The 21,001-nt window shown below is 41.5% G+C and overlaps 1 protein-coding gene across 1 annotated transcript; it reads left to right on the plus strand.

Moving 5' to 3' along the window:
* The first annotated feature begins 17,165 nt into the window (after positions 1–17,165).
* LOC115740912 lies at positions 17,166–17,871 on the plus strand. The gene has a single exon (XM_030674566.2). It carries the CDS (start codon positions 17,278–17,280, stop codon positions 17,767–17,769), a length of 492 nt encoding a protein of 163 aa, XP_030530426.1. The 5' UTR covers positions 17,166–17,277; the 3' UTR covers positions 17,770–17,871.
* The last annotated feature ends 3,130 nt before the right edge of the window (positions 17,872–21,001 follow it).

The raw sequence follows: 21,001 nt of genomic DNA on the forward strand, positions 1-21,001 counted from the left end.
CTATACCTTGCTTGGTCACTTTAATGTGGCCGAATCCTAATTTAAGGAAGTCTTGTAACTTTAAGAGGGGAGCTTGTCCTTCAGTGTTGAACAAGCTTCATTTTGCAAGCAGCAAAGACAATCCGCAGTATCCTGGTCTAGCTGAAACATCAAGCCACCAGAATCGTTTCCATTGCACTTCAAGTTCAATAGCTACGACAAAGGTGAAGGGGATAACGATTTGCATATTGCTAATGCTACGTAAATAGATAAACGCCACGAAATTTGATGCACTTTTTACCCGAAAATTGTTCGACGCGTGCGGCTCTAATTTTTTCCCCCCCTCCCGAGTTCCATTTTGGAATAGGTGGCCTCCGGTTGCTTCAAGCTAACACGAAAATCTCTATCTTCTTTTTTTTACAAGCCTGCGTCATTAGTTGGACTTTTCAATGCTTTAGGGTGCGCATGGTAACACTTCTGAAAGTGGATTTCTGCTCCATAAATACTTCGGGAGTAAAAATTCATTTGCTAATGTAACTTTTGAAGTAGAAATTCGTTTGGTAAAAACTTTTACTTCTGAAAGACATTTCTACTTTTGAAGTTATTTTTCTCCCAATTTGAAAAGTTAAAAAAAGTAACTTTTCAACTCAAGAAGTAGTTTTTGGAAAAAAAAAAAAAAAAACAAAGACTCACAAAGTGCTTCTCGCCTCACCTTCTCTTCGATCAGGCCCGCCTCCACCAACTTCCATCACCGCCCATCGCCGACCACCGACATCCACCGCCACCGCCGACAACCGCCAACCACTACCATCGCCAACCACCGCCGGCCACCGCCCATCGGGCTTGTCGCCTCCGACCTCCTACCACCGGCCATGATCACCGACCGCCACCCTTCGCCGATCGTGACCTCCAACCACCATCGCGGACCACCGCCCTTCGCTAGCCACCGCCGCCGAGTTGCCGTCTCCTGCTACTAGAATAAAAAATAAAAAATATTTTTTTATTAACAAAAATTATTTTTTAAAGAAATTTGAAAAGTTTAAAAATAAAGTAGAAATTTTTCGACCACCGATAATAATTCTTCATAGAAGATTTTCTGTTAATAATGTTTTCAAAGTAGAAATTTTCAACCGTCACCGAGTGAATTCCTATGATCAGAAATTAACTTCTGGAGCAGAAATAGAAAAATCAATTTTCGCTTATGAGTAGAAGTAGAAAAATCAATTTTCTGACCAAAAGTTGATTTCTAAAGTAAAAGTGTTAGCATGTGCACCCTTAGTAACCGCTTCGAAATTTCAAGTGACAATTGTATGCATAATCTTTTTTGGCTTTTATTATTGATTCATGAGATCCCTAGCAATGTCCAGCGTCTATACAGGTAGGGATGGCCGGTTCGGTGGAACCGCGGGTTCCGGTTCGAGAACCGGCGGTTCCGGTTCCACGAAAAGGTGGAACCGGAACCGGCCGTCCCTATCTCCGGTTCCGGTTCCAAATCGGAACCGGCGGTTCCGGGCCGGTTCCGGTTCCGCTTCGGAACCGCCGGTTCATTCCGATCCTTTTTAATAATAATTTTTAAAATAAAAATAATATAATTAATGTAATAAATTATAAATTATAAAATACAATTAAATTGTACATTGTAATAAAATATGGGCAAAAAAAAAAAAAAAGAAGGAATGGGCTTGAACTTAATGAATTATCATTAAACGCCTACATATCTTCTTGGGGATAGAAGAATCAAAGCCCATGTAGTTCTTTTACCTTTGAGAACCCCAACTTACCTCATCGTCAATCGTCGCTACCCGTTGTGGTACCGGTGCCGGTGGTATCTCCAACATCATCGCTAAAAAATTCGTGTTCACGATCTAACTCTTGGTGTCGATATTTCGCCCTCGTCCAATCGCCCACACAAGTTTGAGCTTCCACAGAGTCCGGGCTTAATCTTGAACGGCGAGCATCCAAAATTAATCCTCCAGCACTAAATGCTTGTTCAACGGCAACCGTTGAAGAAGGGGTTGCTAATATTTGACGAGCGATGAGGGCGAGAACTGGATACTCGATTTGGTGACTCTTCCACCACTTCGGGATTTCGAAATCCGTACTATGTTCTGCATCACGAAACTCAAATTGAATGGTTAAATATTTTTCTAATTCAGAAATACTACCTGTTGCCCCTTTTTGTTTTTTTTTTGCCTACTCTTAAGCATATTATACCCTCTACTAAGTGAACTACCACCTTCGCTACGTGAGGCAGTAGATTGTAAAGATCCGGAATCACTTAAACCATATATACTATAAAATTCTCCATATAATGCTACTATAGATTCTTTAACATGTCCTAATATATTTGAAATATCTATTGAATCTTCCAAATGTAAACAATCATGATAATACACATTCAAATAATCTTGTAAACCTTCTAATTTAATACGTGGATCAAAAACAATACCAACTAAATAGACAAGAGGAATTTGCAAATAATAATGCAACCATTTTTCTCGCATTACTAAAATAGTTCGACCTAATTCGGTATCATTTTCATATTCACTAAAAACACTACCAATATTAACACACTCTATTAAAAATAAATGCGTTGTAGGATAATAAATACCAGATAAAGTCTTAGTAGCATCATTAAAAATTTTCAAAATATCTAAAATTTTCTTGCAAATGTCCCAATGTTGAGGAAGTAAAGTAATTTCGGGAATATTTTGTGAAATAAACATACATAATAAATCTTTATATTCAAAAGTTTGCCGAAGCAACTCGTACGTAGAATTCCAACGAGTCGGAATATCTTTTGGAAATCTTCTTGCCCTTTTCCCATTTTGTTTACAAAATTTTCCCCATGATTTCATACATTAGGGACGACTCCATAAAAATTTAATTGCACTTTTTATTGGGGCGAGAGAAGTGTCAAGAGTTCGTAAACCATCTTATACACATAAATTTAAAACATGACAAGCACATCTAATGTGAAAAAATTGTCCGCCAAAAGTGGGTTTGCAAATATTTTCTAATTCGGGAATAGAAGCGGTATTTGCGGCGGCATTATCAAAACCAATTGAAAATACTTTATTTATTAAATTATATTCTTCTAAAACTTGCCTAATTATTCTATAAATATTATGAGCCGAATGGCTTTCATCAAAAACTCGGAATGCAATAAGTCTTTTTTTAGTCATCCAATTATCATCTATCCAATGACACGTGACACCCATATAAGAATGAATTTGCCAAGGATCACTTCAAATATCGCTACCTATATGCACACGTCCATTGAATTCCCATAAAAAATTTTGCTAAAGATTTTTTTCCTTTTTATAAAGATGAAAAACTTCGCGTTTAAGAGTATTTTTTGGAATAGTTGGCGCTTATGAACCAACGCAGTATTTATCAAATATTTCATATTAAAATTTTCACCAAGTATTAAACGGAGCATGATCAAGGGCAACATATTCACCTAATGTTTGTTTATAAAGTGCTTCAGTGAAACGAAATATAGGATGAGGATTAGAAGTGGCGTACCCGGAAATTTGTTGTTGCGTATTGTCGATCCCCGCTTGCGTTGGATGTTTTTTCGTCAAATGCCGACGGAATGTTCCGTAGCCGTCTCCTTTCGTAAATTTATATGTTTGCGAACAATATTTACATTTTACATTATACTTACCTTCGACTTCATCACGTACCTTGTCGAAGTGTAGCCACAAGTCCGATGTATTATCTCGGCCCTTCCGTTCCGGCTCATTTGCCGTTGACGTTTCTTCGACACAAGTGGGAGGATGAAGACTTTCTTGTGTTGGGATGTGCTCGACGTTTGTAATCGGGACATAGTTGATATTATCGTCGTCGTCTTCCCAACTTGCATACTCACGAGGATCATATTCGGGAATGGGATACTCGGAATCTCCCATAGTCATCTTACCCTTGTCGGCATTTCTGCTTCCACTTGCCATTTTTGAGAGAATTGATCGGAAATCCGATTGAGAGAATTGAGTCGGGATTGAGAAAATTGGGAGAATTTGAGCGATTTGAGAGGATTTCGGAGAGAATTCGAGAGATTGTTCGGAGAATTTGTGACAAAAATGAAAGGAAAAACATATGTATTTATAGGCATGAATTATTTTTAATATTTTTTTTTAAGGTAAAAAAGCAACGGCCAAATTGGCCGTTGCACGTTGATAACGGCTCTTTGGGCCAAACGGCCCAAAGAGAGAAGAGGGGGGGGGAGGGGGGGGGTGGGCCCGGGCCCCGGGGGCAGAGAGCCCAACGGCTCCCCCGCCCGGGCCCCCAAATTTTTTTTTTTTAAGTTTATTTTCCCCGGTTCCCACGATTCCGGAACCGTGGGCCCGGTTAACGGGCCGGTTCCGGGCCAGTTCCGGGCCCACGGGCCCAAATGGCCACCCCTATATACTGGGTTATCCACGGTAACCCCTATGTTGCTATTACTTAGGAGAGATTTTTAACGTAAAGAGTGGGAAATTACCAAAAAAGTCCTAGATTTATTGATTGTGCCAATGTAGTCCTAAGCTTTTTTTGTTTTGTCAATTGAGTCCTATTCAGCCTACTTTGTTGGCTAGTGCCGACGTGAATAATTTTTAATAATATTTTTAAATTTTTTTCTCCTTTCTTTCTCTTTATTTTTTTTCTTCCTATTCCTACTATGGCCGACGAGGGTAGCTAGAACACATCGGCCGCCGGCGAGGCCATCGCGGCCGCGAGTGAGGCCGCCTCCACCGGATCTGGGTGAGGGCGGCCTCGCCATGGCCCGGCCAAATGCGAGTGAATTTGGCCATGGCATCGCCAACCGTGGGCAAGGCCACCTTATTAGGCAGCCTCACCGGCGGCCAGCAAGGCCTTTGCAACCCATATCGGCCACAGTAGTAGTAGGAAGGAAAAAAAAATAAAAAAATCCTATTAAATATTGTCCACGTCAACGTCGGCCGATAAAGTGAACTAATTTGTTACAACCGCAAAATGTTCAGGACTCAATTGGCAACAAAAGAGTTACGATTGAATTGGCACAATTACAATAGATTTATGATTTTTTTTTATAACTACTCCGAAAGAGAATGATAATACACGATCTCTTTTCTGTATGGGTCAAAGGGTGCCAACGCAAGGAGCAGCAGCGTATTTTTGTCATGACAAAGATATAAGTTACTCGTCCTATCCTTCCAAATTCTCTAAACAGAGCTTTAGGCCAATGTTAACTCTGGATTAGCATGTCGCGAATTACCATATGTTGATTCACACCCGTGGATCGGCGCGTGGCGAAAACCTTATTCAGCAGTCGTGCCCTCACTTCTTCATATGAGTGCCCCTAAAACCATCCATCTTTCGGGCACTTTTTGCAATTAAAAAACCTATACGGATCTCTGTATGACCGCTACTGTAGCTCACATCACTTGTTTATTCTTTCTAGGCAAAAAGACCATAAAGAAATACCCTAAACTATGCCCACGCGACACATTTACCTCAAAATTTTTTTGTGACATCAAAAGCTCCAAACTTGTACCGTGTGACACATTTAGTCCAAGCTTTTTTATTTCGTGATACTAAAAACATCAAACTATGTCTGTTGTGACATATTTATCCTAAATTATTTTTTTGTAATGCCAAAAACCCCAAATTTGCAGGGATGTAACACATTTACCCTAAAATTTTAGGTAGATATGTTATACGGATACCAGTATAGGATTTTTGGTGTCATAAGAAAAAAATTGAGGTAAATGTATGTCACGAATTCGAGTTTGTGGTAAATGTGTCGCATGAATACGAGTTTAGGGTTTTTGGTGTCATAATAAAAAGTTTGAAGTAAGTACGTCGTAACGAGTATAGTTCAGGATTTTTTGTGACTTTGGCCTTCTTTGTATACTGGTGCTTTTCCTGCGTTATTTAGAACCCTCTTCATCACTTCTTCATTCTAGTGATATGATGAAAGGGACGTAATTTGAAGTAAGTACGTCGTAACATAATTTATTTCTAACAATGTTTGTAAATTGCGAAAACATTTTTCTTTCTTTCGAATTTTTTAGTGATATTAAGCAATCATTTTTAGGAAATTCTAATTCATTTATTTTCTGTGAAACGTTTCTACCATAATCTTTTTGGTTGTCGAAGCTTCGTGTTCTAATCTCACAAAATTTTCCAAATCTTCACCACTTGGCATCGGTACTTCCATGACCCCGCTTTCTACATTTTTCCCAAACATAGCATGAACGTCCTCCGAAAGAACTCAATGGCACTATTCCTTAATTCAAGAGGAGACTTATAAAAGAGAGAGACACTACCGGTTGGCCTAATCATTTGAAGCTCAAGGGCCGAAATACCAATTTCATCATCATCAAGTCCCACTTTGGGCTTCTTCCCCCATGACCTAACGTTATTAAGGTAATATTGCATGTGATTAGTCGAGGTAGCAAAGTAAGCCATCAAACCGGGTGAGGCCCGCGAAAATTCCCTTGACCGGGCGGAATATATAGCCGGCTGACGAGGTTAGAGTTAAACTCTTATTTGAAATGGCCATGACCACTTTAGGTCCTTATTTGTCGGGCCCTTATTTGGATTTTTTTTTTCCAATGATTTTGTTTTAAAATTGTTTGGTTTTGCTTGAGTTGAAAATTTTCCGCCGGTGCCTTACGGGAAGAAATATTGGTTTTGGTAGGTCACAAGTCAATCACCCCGAAAAAAGTCTCTCTCGGCCACTGGTTCCCGCCCCTGTTCCCGTTGGCTAAGGTTGCGCATTTCCGGCCGATTAACCGTCCGATCAGGCTGATCTTTGAAATCCGAGGTCGCCCCTCCACATCCCACCCTTTCACCGCTCGGATTTACAATCAATGTTGTGAAGATGGCTGGGGGATAGATTGTTCGAACTCGGATTTCTGCCGCTCGTGCTCTTCGGTGTGCCGCTCAATGCGGTGTTCCCGTCGACTTTTGGGGATCCAGCTTTGCTTAATCACACCCTCGAACTCACGGTCAGTATTTAAAATTCCCCTTCTTGTATCTTGAATGGAATTCTGATATGGGACGCAAGTCCGGGAAATCTGGAGCTCGGCTTCCACAGCAGAACCCTACATTGTCGGGTGTTCTGCGAGGGGAGCCTGCATCCTCCGTACCACCTCGGGTGGGAGCCGGTGGTATAGAATCGACCGCCGATGGTCACGAACGCTCTCTTCGTGTTCAATCTTCTGCTTCAACGAAAGGAAAAGCTAACGATATGGGTGGTGATGAGGCCTATGCGACTCCAATCCCTGGTCGGAATGATTCCCGCCCTAAGAGTCGAGGTCGAAGTCGGAGCCGAGCGAGCTTGCAACAACCACAGCCTCGTGATAGAGCCGGGAATGAGACGGGCCCTGTTCAGCAACGAACATGGGTTGCTATTGCTAAGGCGGTGACTCGGGGGTATGCTGTTACCTATATACCTCCTGTTCAATTCGAAGATAAGCTTGTGGCAAACATCACGGATGAAATCCTTGAAGCCGCTAATCCTAAGTTGAAGGAGTGTTTGGTGGGTTATTTAGTTGGGAGAAAACTACCCCGCATCGTTGTTGAATCGTTTGCTAAGGGATTCTGGGGATCCCAACTCTCTAGGGTGTTGGCGAATGAGGAAGGTTTCCTTTTGTTTCATATTCCCAATGCAGATTTCCGTCGGAAGATCCTTGAAGGGGGACCTATTACCATGGCTCGGGCGCCCTTGTTTTCGCAGCAATGGCACCCTCTATTGGAACTCAAGAAAGAGATTCACGAAACTCTACCCGTATGGATCAGATCGAAAAATGTCCCCTATTCGTTATGGTCTTCACCAGGAATCAGTGCCATAGCAAGTTTGATTGGCAAGCCACTATATGTTGATCAAAGAACTGAACTTATGGATAGCATCTCGTTCATTCGAGTATGTGTTGAAATTAAGGCAGCAGAGCACTATGACAGCTCCGTCGAAGTGCTAGTTAAGGGCAAGCTTCATAACATAAAAGTTTTTTATGAGTGGAAACCACGGGCGTGTGGCAAATGTGGTGTGTTTGGGCATAAATGCTCTCCGGATGTGGTGGTGCCTTCTGACCCACCAGCCCACACAAATGGTCCCTCCCCCAACCGTTGACAGAGTGCCTCCCCCAGCCCCGGAGCCGATACCTCCATCCGTCGATATAGAATCGTCAAGAGCCGAGGTGCCAATAGCCCCTATGCACACTAAGAAGGGGCGGCGATTGCCAAGTGCCTCTCGAAATATCGCCGTGGCATCATCCTCTGAATCAGATGGTGAACTGGATGGTGAAGCAAGTGATGTTAGGAGTGGATTTGATGATGACCCTAAGTCCAAAGAGGTGGAGGATGACCTCACAGTGAATGAGACTCCCGTTATTAGGCAACCACCGCCCGAACGAACCCGTAAGGCCGATTCATCGCCCGACTTCGGTTCTGATAGCAGCCCACATATTCCCAGAGTTGCTAAGCCTATCGCCAAGAAAAAGCACCAAGACAGAGGTGGCTCTGCTCGCAGGTGACTCTCTTCCCCTCCTTGTGAATATGTATATATGTGTTTGGAATATTAGGGGTCTCGGTAACCCTATCAAACAAGCTGAAATTCGTAGTTTAATTCGTGCCCACAACCTTTGTTGCATTGGCATTTTGGAAACTAAAGCTCCAAGAGCTCTTTTTGACTCTCTTACGGTTAACCTAGTTCCTAATTGGAATTGGGTGGAGAACTATATACATTCCCCTAGGGGAAGGATTTGGGTTGGGTGGAACCCTTTAGTTGTTAATTTTGCGGTCACTTCCTCTTCGGCTCAGGCCATCCATGGGTACCTTCGGCTGTTGGACCGTGATATATCGTGTTTCTTGATCGTTATATATGCGGAGCATACGTTTGTGAAGCGCAGGCCCTTATGGGATGATCTTATCCATACTGCCCCGGTTGTGGCCTCTTCCCCTTGGCTTGTTGTTGGGGATTTTAACGCAATCGAGAACCATCTCGATAGAGTTGGGAGTTCGAGTACGTGGCTGCCTTCTTTCAACGAATTGAGCGAATGTTTAAATCAGGTTGGATTAGATGACATTCGCTATGTGGGACGCAGATTCACTTGGTCCGCTTACGTGGGGGAGAATCGAAAACAGAGGAAAATTGATAGAGCACTTGTAAACTCTCAATGGTGCCGGGTCTTCTCCTTCTCTCAAGCCAATTTCCTTGCACCAGGGATATCTGATCACTCTCCAATTATTATTTGGGTTTCAAACCCTTACGTCGGCAAAAAATCGTTCAAATTTTTTAACTTTTGGATGTCTCATTTGACGTTTATGGCCTTGGTTGCCGAGGTATGGGATTCCCCTATATCCGGCACCCCCATGTTCATCCTTAGTTGGAAACTCAAACTACTTAAGCTTCAGCTCAAGAAGCCGAACAAGGATGCTTTCTCGGATATCTCCTTACGGACAATTGAAGCAAGAAATGCCCTCACTTCGTCCCGGGATGCCAGGTTATGGGATCCACAAAACCAGGACCTTGCGGCTTAGGAGAAAGATTGCCTTCGAGTCTTCTCGTAACTTCGCCTCCAAGAGGAGACCTTCTATAGGCAAAAATCGAGAGTTCAATGGCTAAAAGAAGGGGACCTCAACACGAAGTACTTTCATCATTCGGTCAACCGGAGACATCTCCACAACGGGATCATCTCGGCTATTGATGATGCGGGCAATGTAGTTACTAAACCAGCCTGCGTTCGGCGGCTCATTGTCTCTCATTTTGAAGGGTTGTTAGCTTCGGTTCCAACCCTCAATCAACGCACGGTTGAGGAGCTACGAGCTGTTATCGGGAATACTCTTGACGACAACCAGGTACGATACCTATCTCGACCTGTTTCTGACTCGGAAATTAAACTCACCCTATTCTCCCTCGCTTCCGGCAAGGCGCCGGGTCCGGATGGGTTTAATGTGGAATTCTTTAAACATACATGGGATATCGTTGGTTCCTCGGTCATCTTGGCTGTCAAGGACTTTTTCGAACATGGTAGATTCCTTCGAGAACTCAATACTACCATCTTATGTTTGGTGCCTAAAGTTCCAAATGCGACGTCTATGAGTGATTATAGGCCAATTGCTTGTTGCAACACTATCTACAAGTGTATCACCAAAATTATGGCCAATAGATTGGCAAGTGTCTTGCCGTCCCTCATTAGCACTCCCCAGAGTGCCTTTGTTAAGGGACGCCGTATCGGTGATAACATCCTCATTGCCCAAGAACTGTTTGCTGATTTTCATCATGTGCGGTACTCCCCCAAGTGTGCAATTAAAGTTGATTTTCGCAAGGCATATGATACGGTTGATTGGAATTTTTTAGAAACTACCTTGTCGGCCTTTGGTATCCCTTCTTCCTTCATTACGCTAATCATGATGTGTGTTAGGACACCTAAATTCTCGATCTCTATCAATGGGGGACTTCACGGCTTCTTCTCAAGTGGCAGAGGTATACGACGGGGGGACCCAATATCGCCTTATCTTTTCACCCCGGTTATGGAAGTATTTACTGGTATTTTAACTTTACAGACCAAACAACCGGGTTTCAAATACTTTTGGAGATGTAAAGCAGCCCTGCTCTCACATTTATTTTTTGCCGATGATGTATTACTTTTCTCTGAGGCGCATGACTTGTCCATTTGCCTTCTTAAGGATGGACTTGACAGATTCTCGGGTTGGTCCGGATTGATGCTGAATTGTAATAAAAGTGAAATCTATCTTTGTGGTGGATCGGATGTGACATTGACTCGAATTCTTGAAGTACTAGGCTTTCGGGAAGGTACCCTACCTTTTCGCTACCTTGGTGTCCCGATCATCGCCTCAAGACCGGGGAAGGAACATTGTACTGCCTTGGTGAACTCTGTTACGTCCGTAATTCAATCTTGGACTCATCGGTTCTTATCCTTTGTTGGTCGGCTTCAGCTAATCACGTCAGCACTTAATGCCATTCGTGTGTTTTGGGTAAATGTCTTTATTATGCCAAAGGCAATACTTGCTCGCATAGAGTAAATCCTTCGACAATTCCTATGGAAAGGACCGGGGCTTGGTGTAGGAGGCGCCAAGGTATCATGGGATGACATATGCCTCCCAAAGGAGGAAGGGGGACTCGGCATACGGAGACTCTATGACTACAATAAAGCGGCGATGGCTAAACACATATGGATCCTCTTCTCGGATAAGGAGTCTCTTTGGTGCAAGTGGATTCATTCTAACTTCCCGAAGAAAGCTAATTTTTGGAATGCTAAACAACCGACATTTTGCTCGTGGTCCGGGAAGAAAATACTTGACCTACGGGAGGAATTTTCCCATCTTTTCGGATGGCGGTTCGGCAAAGGGGATACGGTAATGTTCTGTCTCGATCCATGGCATCCTCGGGGACCTCTTGATAAGGTATTCTCTAATACCCAGATTAACAGATCGGGCATATCTCGCAAGGCCACAGTGGCCGAGTACTTCTTGGGATTGGGATATCCTTCTGAGGTACGTTCTATCATTGAATCCTGGCCCGAGCAGCTCCCGGTACTTGATCAAAGACGCCTCAATAGCTTTCAATGGCTCGGCCATACATCGGGGACGTTCTCAATTGCCTCGGCATGGACTTCCATTCGGCCACGTAGAGACATATGCCATGGCATTCCTTCGTATGGAGCACTGTCATGTCCCCGAGACACTCTTTTCATCTTTGGCTCATTACATTGAAGCGCCTCCCCACCCGTGTACTACTCCTCACATATAACAGAATTGTTGAAGCGACCCGTGCATTTTGTCGAGCTATACCGGATATTATAGATCACTTGTTTTTTGGCTGCCATCACACCGGTTCTTTGGCGTTGTTTTGGGCGGTGAAATGTAACCTCCCTTGGTATAATCGATGCTGGGAGGACAACCTCCATTGGGCCATTCACCATATCGGTAGTCGTTCCTTCCACCACCGGATCGCCCGTTTCTCCTTCGGGGCTCTTTGTCACATCATATGGAGTGAGCGGAACCGCATATTGTTCCGCAACAAGATCCTCTACATACCGGCAATCAAACAGTACCTTCTCAAGGTTGGAAGAGACAAGGCGCTTACCTTCAACCATGTACAAGACACTCCTCGCAATAGGAGGTTGCGGGCAAGCCGGGATATCGACCCTATTGTATTTACCTAGCGTGAGGGTTGTTCTGATTGCTTGTTTGTCTTTATCCGGTTTCCTGCTTGGCAGGGCCTTCTCATTACACGCGAGCTGTGGCTCCATTTTGTACCGAGTCACTCTTGCACTTGTCCCGACATCTATTGGTGTCGGCTTAAGTGCAAGCTTTTGTAGTGTCCGGTCTCTCTTTTGATGTATAGTTGGGCTTTTGCCGGATGTCAATATAATTCTTACCTTTACCAAAAAAAAAAAAAAAGTCAATCACCCTTTATAATCTAACTAATAATAGAAAATTTCTGTTAATATTTTATAAAACCTAACGTATTTTGGAGTATATTTCACTTATAACATTGATGCTTAAATTTACCACGCCGTACATTGGCATAGTAACCATGTCAATGAGAAAGGGACTTAACACAGAACTCTATCGTGAAGCTGGAAGTTAAAAATATTAAATTACGCAATCCCTACATAATTTACAATTTGATAAATTTCAGAGTGCTTACGAGAGTATAAATTTATGTCGTATATATTTTCCAAGAATAGTTTGTTATACTGTGTTAGATAAATTTCTAGCACCATGAAAAATAATAGATGTGTTCTACCAACTTGATTCGTCGAATGTTTTAGTAGCATCTTGTTCATTTAGTTTTTTCTTGTTTAATTTGTTTCTGATTAATTAGTTTTGTCCAGTATGCTGTTTTCATGTGAGAAAAATTGCTAAGAATTTGAGATCATGTGGAGATGGGTATGAGTCAATTCAAGTCGGCTTGGGTCGGATATAGATCGCTAAAAATGTAATCGACAAAAATATATCAATATGGATTGCATTAGTTAATTGGGCACGGACCCACTGTCAATCCATCCAAATTTGATCCGACTCGCTTGTTTAATAAGTCTAATGATCAGCAACAAACTCGCCTATTAGTGATCGTTATGAGCCCATATCACTACAAAGAGGCTTGTCCGGTTAGCCTTTCATGGATATACATGATATAGACAATGCATACAAGCCTCATCAGTCATTTTAAGGTCATACGATCTTGTTCGAGCTGTCAAGATAACTTGCTTTTGAGTCCTCTTCTTCACAAGTTCAAAGTTTCGAAGGGAAAAATACCGAAAAAGATTTGGGTCATCGTAATTGTGCCAATTCAGTTCTAAACATTTTTTTTTCTTACAATGGACACTAACGGCGTTCACGTCGGGAAGAGCCGGCCAAAATTGACTAGATGGATTAAATTTGAACGATTACAAAAAGTTTAAGATTGAATGGGCAAAAAAGAGAGAGTTTATGACTGAATTGATACAATTACAATAAGTGTAAGACATTTTGGGAAAAGAATTGGTACAATTACAATAAGTTTAAGACATTTTTGTTTATTTTCCAAAGTTTCAAGTATTCGCTATACGGGTCTAATTAGACAACTCATGCTTACATCTACAAACCAATTTAATCAATGGCGGACTCATCCATCTTATTCCTCGTCAGTCCTAAACGTTGCCATGGGAACTCATGAAATCAATGGTTTAGAAAGGAATGCGCAGATAATGCTTTTGGCAATTCTCAACTCGCCGTGGTGCCAGCACGGACATAAGAAGCGGTTAACGTACGATGACAGATTCAATCTCAGCTATTTGTCCGACTTAATGAGTGTTGAAATACTAATCCGTTATTCTGCTAATCTGGAGATGAACTTGCCACCCTGCATTTGAATTTCAATCATTGGGTCAAAGAGATGATCGGGCAGTAGGTATAATGGAGAACGTAGCCTATATGTGAAAATTGTCAAAAAAAGTCTTAAACATATTGTACATTTGTCAATTCAGTCATAAATCTTTTGTATTTGTGCCTATTCAATTATAAAATTCTTTTTGCATTTATGTCAATTTGGTCAACCCGGTCAACTTATTAGTTAGTCGGCGCTAACGTGAATGCTAGCCGACTCTGATGGGGACAGTTTTTAATAATATTATAACATTTTTTTGAATGATTTTTTTATTTTTTCTTCGGTGAGGTAGGACCTCACCCAGTGTTAGCGTGGGTGAGCTTTGCCTGAGGTTGGCGAGGGCGACCTTGCTGGCCCTAGCCTCTAGCCGATCATCGCCAGGCGAACGGTTGGAGGAAGAAGAAAGAGAAAAAAAGGAAAGAGGAATAAAAGACAAAAAATAAAATAAAAAAAACCAATTCAAATAATTATTAAAAAATTATTAAAAATTATCCACGTCAGCACCGGCCGAATAGATTAAATTTGCACAAATGCAAAAGATTTAAGATTGAATTGTACATAAAAAAAATTAGGACTGAATTGGTAAAATTAAAAAGCTTAGGACTGAATTAGCAAATTAGGACTTTTTTTGACAATTTTCCTGCCTCTATGATGATAAAAATTCACTCTCTTGTTGTTACAAATTATAGATTCCATGCTCACCCTGCAGTAATACCTTGTTCATTGCTGTGCATGGATATTCAGGTCCACAACATCTAAAACTGCCTTTTGCAACCTACTTTGATTTGCTTTCTATCCAATTGCATAGGTCTTGCGATTTCTGCTCAATATCTCCATGAAACTATGGCACACTCACGTTTTTTTTGTTCAATTAGAGAACTTCCTTTTGTTGGATTTTAGAACCCAACATCAACCGATGAGTAGTTTACATTACTCTTTCTTTATGATGGGCCGTATTTATGGTCGATTCATTTCATCATCTCCAGTGAATTTGCTAAGAATTTCCTTTCGGTTGCGGTGATTGGATCTCTGCTCAAGCCTGACGAAGTCCTACAACCTCTCGATAGCACGCCGCGATCGACTTAGTTCCTAAGAGAATGTAAGGTTTTGTTATTTAAGTTTGTTTGGCTTAACATGAATAGAAGCAGCAGACAAGATGCTTTGGCCTTACCCTACCCTTGCAATGTTTTTGCAGTTCATGCAGAAAGGTGACCATGTGGTTGACAAACCTTTCAGTTTAGCATCGCAGGTAAAGAAAGTTTTCATGTCATAGATGAATGGCTTGTTGTCGAGCACGTGAAACTTAGGGACATCTATGACCAGGGCGACAAAGTGTACATTACAGAGATAGCGATCCCAGCTCAGTGAGTCCTTTCTTCTTGCCTCTAGCCATGCTACAATGCGATTAGAAGCGACGCCGAAGGTGATGATGAACGGATGTCAACTTTCCTATCAAATATTAGGATGCAAAAGGCAATGGAAGAGAAGATATTCCTGAGTATGGCACTTTTCAGTCAAATAAACTGGGAAGATAATTTCTCCTTTTTGTGGAGGATAGATCGATTATTAGAGTTAAGTTTCCTTATTTGATTTTGCGCATACTTATATGGTTCTAAGTTCGATGTTTCTTCGGGTAATCTGTTATCTTTGTTGCTGGGGCCTTTCTGCTTTTTCCTTTTTCTGGTGTTATAGCACTATTTTGTCAGTATTGACTGTAAACTAAATGAAGCTATGGATGTAAACTTTTTTCCCTGTTAGACTAAGATCAATTAGCATCTTATATTGAAGGTTTTGCGATTATCCAAAACAAAGATTGTTTGAATTCCAAAATATTAAGGGAAAGATCAAGGGTCCATATGTTTCCTGGCTCGAAGGACCATGAACCATTCACGGACATCTTTCTTGAATTCTCTAGAAGATTCATGAGGGCGAACAATACTGTAAATGTATATTATTCTAGAGAATTCCTTGTAATCTGATTAGCTGGTGGGGAGGTGCACCCTCATTGGTTGATTGGGAGGTGCGATCTCCACCATTAGATCAAGGATAAATCATCGGTTGTGACTAATGGAGTTTTCTTTTATATATAGGGCTGCTCTCCCTTCATTTGTATCAACTTACAAGTTAATACAATTCAGAATTTCTCCCTAGTTTCATAATGATGAGGAGTGTCATACTGAAGAAGAAGATTTGAAATTTTTGTGGATTTTGGAAACAGACACAAATTGGAGATTATGGTACCATTTGACATTAATTTATATGAACAGAAAATGCGATCGCACACAATAACCTACAACCAACTTGAGTGGTCACGCGGAGTCACACGCGGAGTGACTCTGCGTTACCACTCAAGTTGGTTTAAGGTTATTAGTTTGAATTGGGCTTTTTGACAGAAAAAAATAATTAAGCATTACACCAAAATCTTCAAACTTGGACTGGTCAGAGACTTAGTCAAATTGCGAGTTGTGATTCAATGGGTCCAAACGCTTGGACTACGAATGACCCGCTGATGATGTCATGAGCAAACAATTATAGATATGTAATATTCTTGATTGCCCATAAACACCCGAATTATATCGTTACTCCACCGGTTCTTAGAGCCGAGTGCCCAAGCCTTGCAACAATTGTCAGAAGCCCAATGATGTATCGTAGGACTCAAAAATTGGGTGGTAATTTGTTTGAAGGTATCAATTTGAAGATGATGAGTGCTGCTCTATGAAGAAGAACTGAAATTTTTGTGGATTTTATTCCATTAGAAAGTTACTATTTAGATATTCTAACATCCGTGAGCAAAGTTGATATGAGCCCGTAAGGGAGGTAAGCTTCCCTCTCCTTGGGCGGCAACCAATTTTGCTTGGTACCGTTTATTTCATAAAAAAATAAATACCCATAAAGTATATTTTAGATGTGTCAAACGGAGGGTCAGATTAGATTTTGGTTGGGTTGAATATAGTCCGACCTATATTGACCCATTTAACCATTTTGACCCATTTTTATACCATATAAATTTAATGACCCCGATCCGTACCCCAACCCATATTTAGTTGTTCTAATAATTTGATAAAAAATGATATTGCTAAAATATTTTTATGTAATACAAATTTAGTAAATTTTTTAAAACATATTTTTATTTTTACTTTTATTATTTATTATTTATTTTCTATTATTTATTTTATTTTTTTCTTTGTTCCTCCTTCCTCCTCCCTCCTCTCTCTGTTGCCTGCAACTCCTCCTCCCTCCTCCATCTGCAACTGTTCCTTCGTCCGCAGATTGCAAGGCTTCGATGGAGGGCCACATACGCGGGAAGTAACTCCACAGGCCTAATCCGTTGCAGTTGAGTTGAGAGCCGAGACCCAACGAAGGGGAAGACGATTTCGCAGCATCTGCGTTTCCTCGCCGAAGAAGCGGCGGCGGCGGCGGAAGAGGAAACGATGCTGGGGCTCGCTTGTGCGTCTCGCTTCCACCCTCCAATTCTCCGAATCCCGTTGCCTTCTCTCGCGACCGCCCACCGCAATCTCGCATTCCCATCTTCCATTTTCAAAGCCCCAATCTCGACCAGCGGAAACCCATCTAGATTCGCCGTTTCCACCGACAACGGCGACGGCGACGTTCGGAATCAAGGACCGGGGAGCGTCGAGCGGCGAGAGGACGGGTCCAATGGAGGAGGAGGGGCGGGCGGGGGCGGCGGCGATGGCGACGGCGAATTGAAGAGCGATCGGCCCTTGTTTAATCTGAGGCTGCGCGATCTGCTGGACCCGGACCCGGACAACATCCTGGCCGTGGGGCTGACGGGGCTCCTGGCGTGGGCGAGCGTGCAGGTGCTGTGGCAGCTCTGCTTCGTCTCGGTGGCCATTCTGGTGGCCGCTCTCAAGTACTCCTTCATCGCCGCGCTTCTGCTCTTCATCCTCATCACGCTCTTGTGATCCGGTGAACAAAACTGCATATGATAAAATTTTATCTCTGTTTGTATCGAATTTCAAACCCTGGTGTGAAATGGGGTCGATCTCTGCTAGTTTCTGCAGAACCATGTCAGTATTGATTGTAAACTAAATGAAGCTATAGATAAACTTTTTTCCCTGTTAGACTAAGACCAATTAGCATCTTAGATTGAGGTTTTTGCGATTATCCGAAACAAAGATTGTTTGAATTTGCCAACGAGGCTTTGATTGAGTTGGTGAGATTCCTAGGCCTTAGACAGTTAAACCGATGAGGTCCCAGGTTTGAATCTCTCCGACCGCATTTTGGGGGACTTAACCGGCAGCATTGGCACTCATATTCCCACCATTCCGAAGGATAATTCATTGCACGTGCGAAACCTCGGTTATAAAAAAAAAAAAGATTGTTTGAATTTCACAATATTAAGGGAAAGATCAAGGGTCCATATGTTTCTTGGCTCAAAGGACCATGAATCATTCACGGACATCTTTCTTGAATTCTCTAGAAGATTCGTGAGGGCGGACAATACCGTAAATGTACATTATTCTAGAGAGTTCCTTGTAATCTGATTAGCTGGTGGGGAGGTGCACCCTCATTGGTTGATTGGGAGGTGCGATCTCCATCATTAGATCAAGGATAGATCATCGGTTGTGACTAATGGAGTTTATATATAGGGCTGCTCTCCCTTCATTTGTATCAACTTACAAGTTCTTACAATTCAGAATTTCTCTCTAGTTTCGTAATGATGAGGAGTGTCGTGCTGAAGAAGAAGATACGAAATTTTTGTGGATTTTGGAAACGAACGCAAATTGGAGATTATGGTACCACTTGGCATTAATTTATCCGAATAGAAAATGCAATCGCACGCAACAACCTACAACCAACCCGTGTGGTCATGCGGAGTGACTCTGCGTTACCACTCAAGTTGGTTTAAGGTTATTAGTTTGAATTGGGCTTTTTGACGAAAAAAAATAATTAAGCATTACACCAAAATCTTCAAACTTGGACCGGCCGGAGACTTAGTCAAGTTGCGAGTTGTGATTCAATGGGTCCAAACGCTTGGACTACAAATGAACCGCTGATGATGTCATGAGCAAACAATTATAGATATGTAATATTCTTGATTGCCCAAAAACACCCGAATTACATCGTCACTCCACTGGTTCTTAGAGCCGAGTGCTCGAGCCTTGCAACAATAGTTGGAAGCCCAATGATGTATCGTAGAACTCAAAAAATTGGGTGGTAATTTGTTTGAAGCTATCAGTTTGAAGATGATGACTACTGCTCTAAGAAGAAGAACTGAAATTTTTGTGGATTTTATTCTAGTAGAAAGTTACTATTTAAATATTCTAACATATGTGAGCAAAGTTGATATGAGCTCGTAAGGGAGGTGAGCCTCCTTCTCCCTGGGCGGCAACCAATTTTGCTCAGGACCATTTATTTCATAAAAAAAAAAAATACCCATAAAGTATAATTTAGATGTGTCAAACGGATGAGTCGGATTGGGTTTTGGTTGGGTCGAATATGGTTCAACCCATATTTTTTTTTTTTTGGTCGGAAGTTCGACCCATATCGACCAACATGTAAATATGAGTTGTGGTTAGTGGATTACAAAAGTAAATGATGACAATTAGAGGTAATAATTTACCACAATTGTTCAATTAAATATACATGTAGAACTTAAGTAGATCTTGGAATAGGCCTTAGAACCTGTGACGAGATATCTTTTGAGTTTTGACATATACATGGTAGATCCTAAGTCCCATAAAATAAAGAATCGATTTCCACGGGTAAGTTACATGTTCTGCCGGTATGCTCATCCATGTATATAATCAGACGAAGCTACTTTGGTCGATGGTGCCACTTTCTCTCTCCGTCTGTCCGTCCATCCTTGTGGTATGAGTTGGGCTTTTCAGGCCCAAAGTAACATTGGCCTATTCTTTTTCATTTTTTTTTTTTGTTTTTCAATCTTCGGGTGCAGGAAATGACCATGTCTGAAGTTACTTGAAATAGAAAATGTTGTACGAGAGTTGGAAATTTTCCGCCTGCTGCCTTACAGAAACAAGAAGAAATATTGGTTTTGGTATGTCATCAGTCAATCGCCACTTTATAATCTAGCTAATTATAAAAAAATATTAGTGCTAATAATTTAGAAAACCTAACATATTTCGGAGTATATTTCACTTATAACATTTGATGCTTAAAAATTAAAGCGATTGCTTGTCCCTTATGCCATACGCCGACGTAGTAACCATGTCAATGATAAAAAGACTTAATCACAGAATTTCATGGTGAATCAGGAAGTTAGAAAGTCAAATTACTCAATTCCTACATAATTAATGATTCGAGCATTTCCCATCTTATGAGGGCATAAATTCATATCTTCTGGGCATAGTTTCTTGTGATATAGGAGAGAAATTTCTAGCACCATGAGAAAAAAAATATATGATCTAACAACTTGATTGGTTGAACTTTTTAGCAATTTCTCGTCACTCATTTTTTTTCATATTTAATTTATTTTTAACTTGTTATCCTATTTCTAGTATGCTATTTTTTGTATTTAAAGGAAAAATTGGTAAGAATTTGAGCCTATGTCGGGTTGGGTACGAGTCGATTCCTGTTCGGATCGGATATAAATCACTAAAACCGTATTGGATAAAAATGGGTTTATACGAATTAAGTTGGTTAGTTTGGCCCATAGCCATTTTTAATCCATTCAAATTCGATTCGACTTGCCTATTTAGTAAGTCTAGTGATCGGTAATAAACTCACATATGAGATTGTTAGCGATCATTACAAGCCGAATATCGCTATAGAGAGGCTTGCTCGGTTCGCCTTCTGATGGGCTGTGATGACCGGGATCATCTATTCGGGCCTAAACTTACTTGATCGCTAAGCATTATGACATAATTTCGGGAAATTTCTTAGCAACGGCAGCCTCCCGTTCCTTTTTCTCACAGAGAAAAAAAAAAACACAAAATTCAAAAAGAGGAGAATTGTTTAAATTTACTTAAAAACCGGCCGCGGGTTTGGGACGACGAACCCGTTTCGCCGAAACACCCCTCTACCAAGCGCGAAATTTCGCTGCATTGCGGGCATCTTATCGGATTGAAAGTGGAGGGCATTTATGACTTTTCACGGGGAGCGCTCCTATCAATTCCTTCGCGGACTGCCTTTAGCGCCCGCTCTCTTTCGGTTCTGTTTCCTTTTTCTTGACCC

The sequence above is a fragment of the Rhodamnia argentea genome, chromosome 6 (assembly GCF_020921035.1).
Source record: "Rhodamnia argentea isolate NSW1041297 chromosome 6, ASM2092103v1, whole genome shotgun sequence".
Classification (NCBI taxonomy): Eukaryota; Viridiplantae; Streptophyta; class Magnoliopsida; order Myrtales; family Myrtaceae; genus Rhodamnia; species Rhodamnia argentea.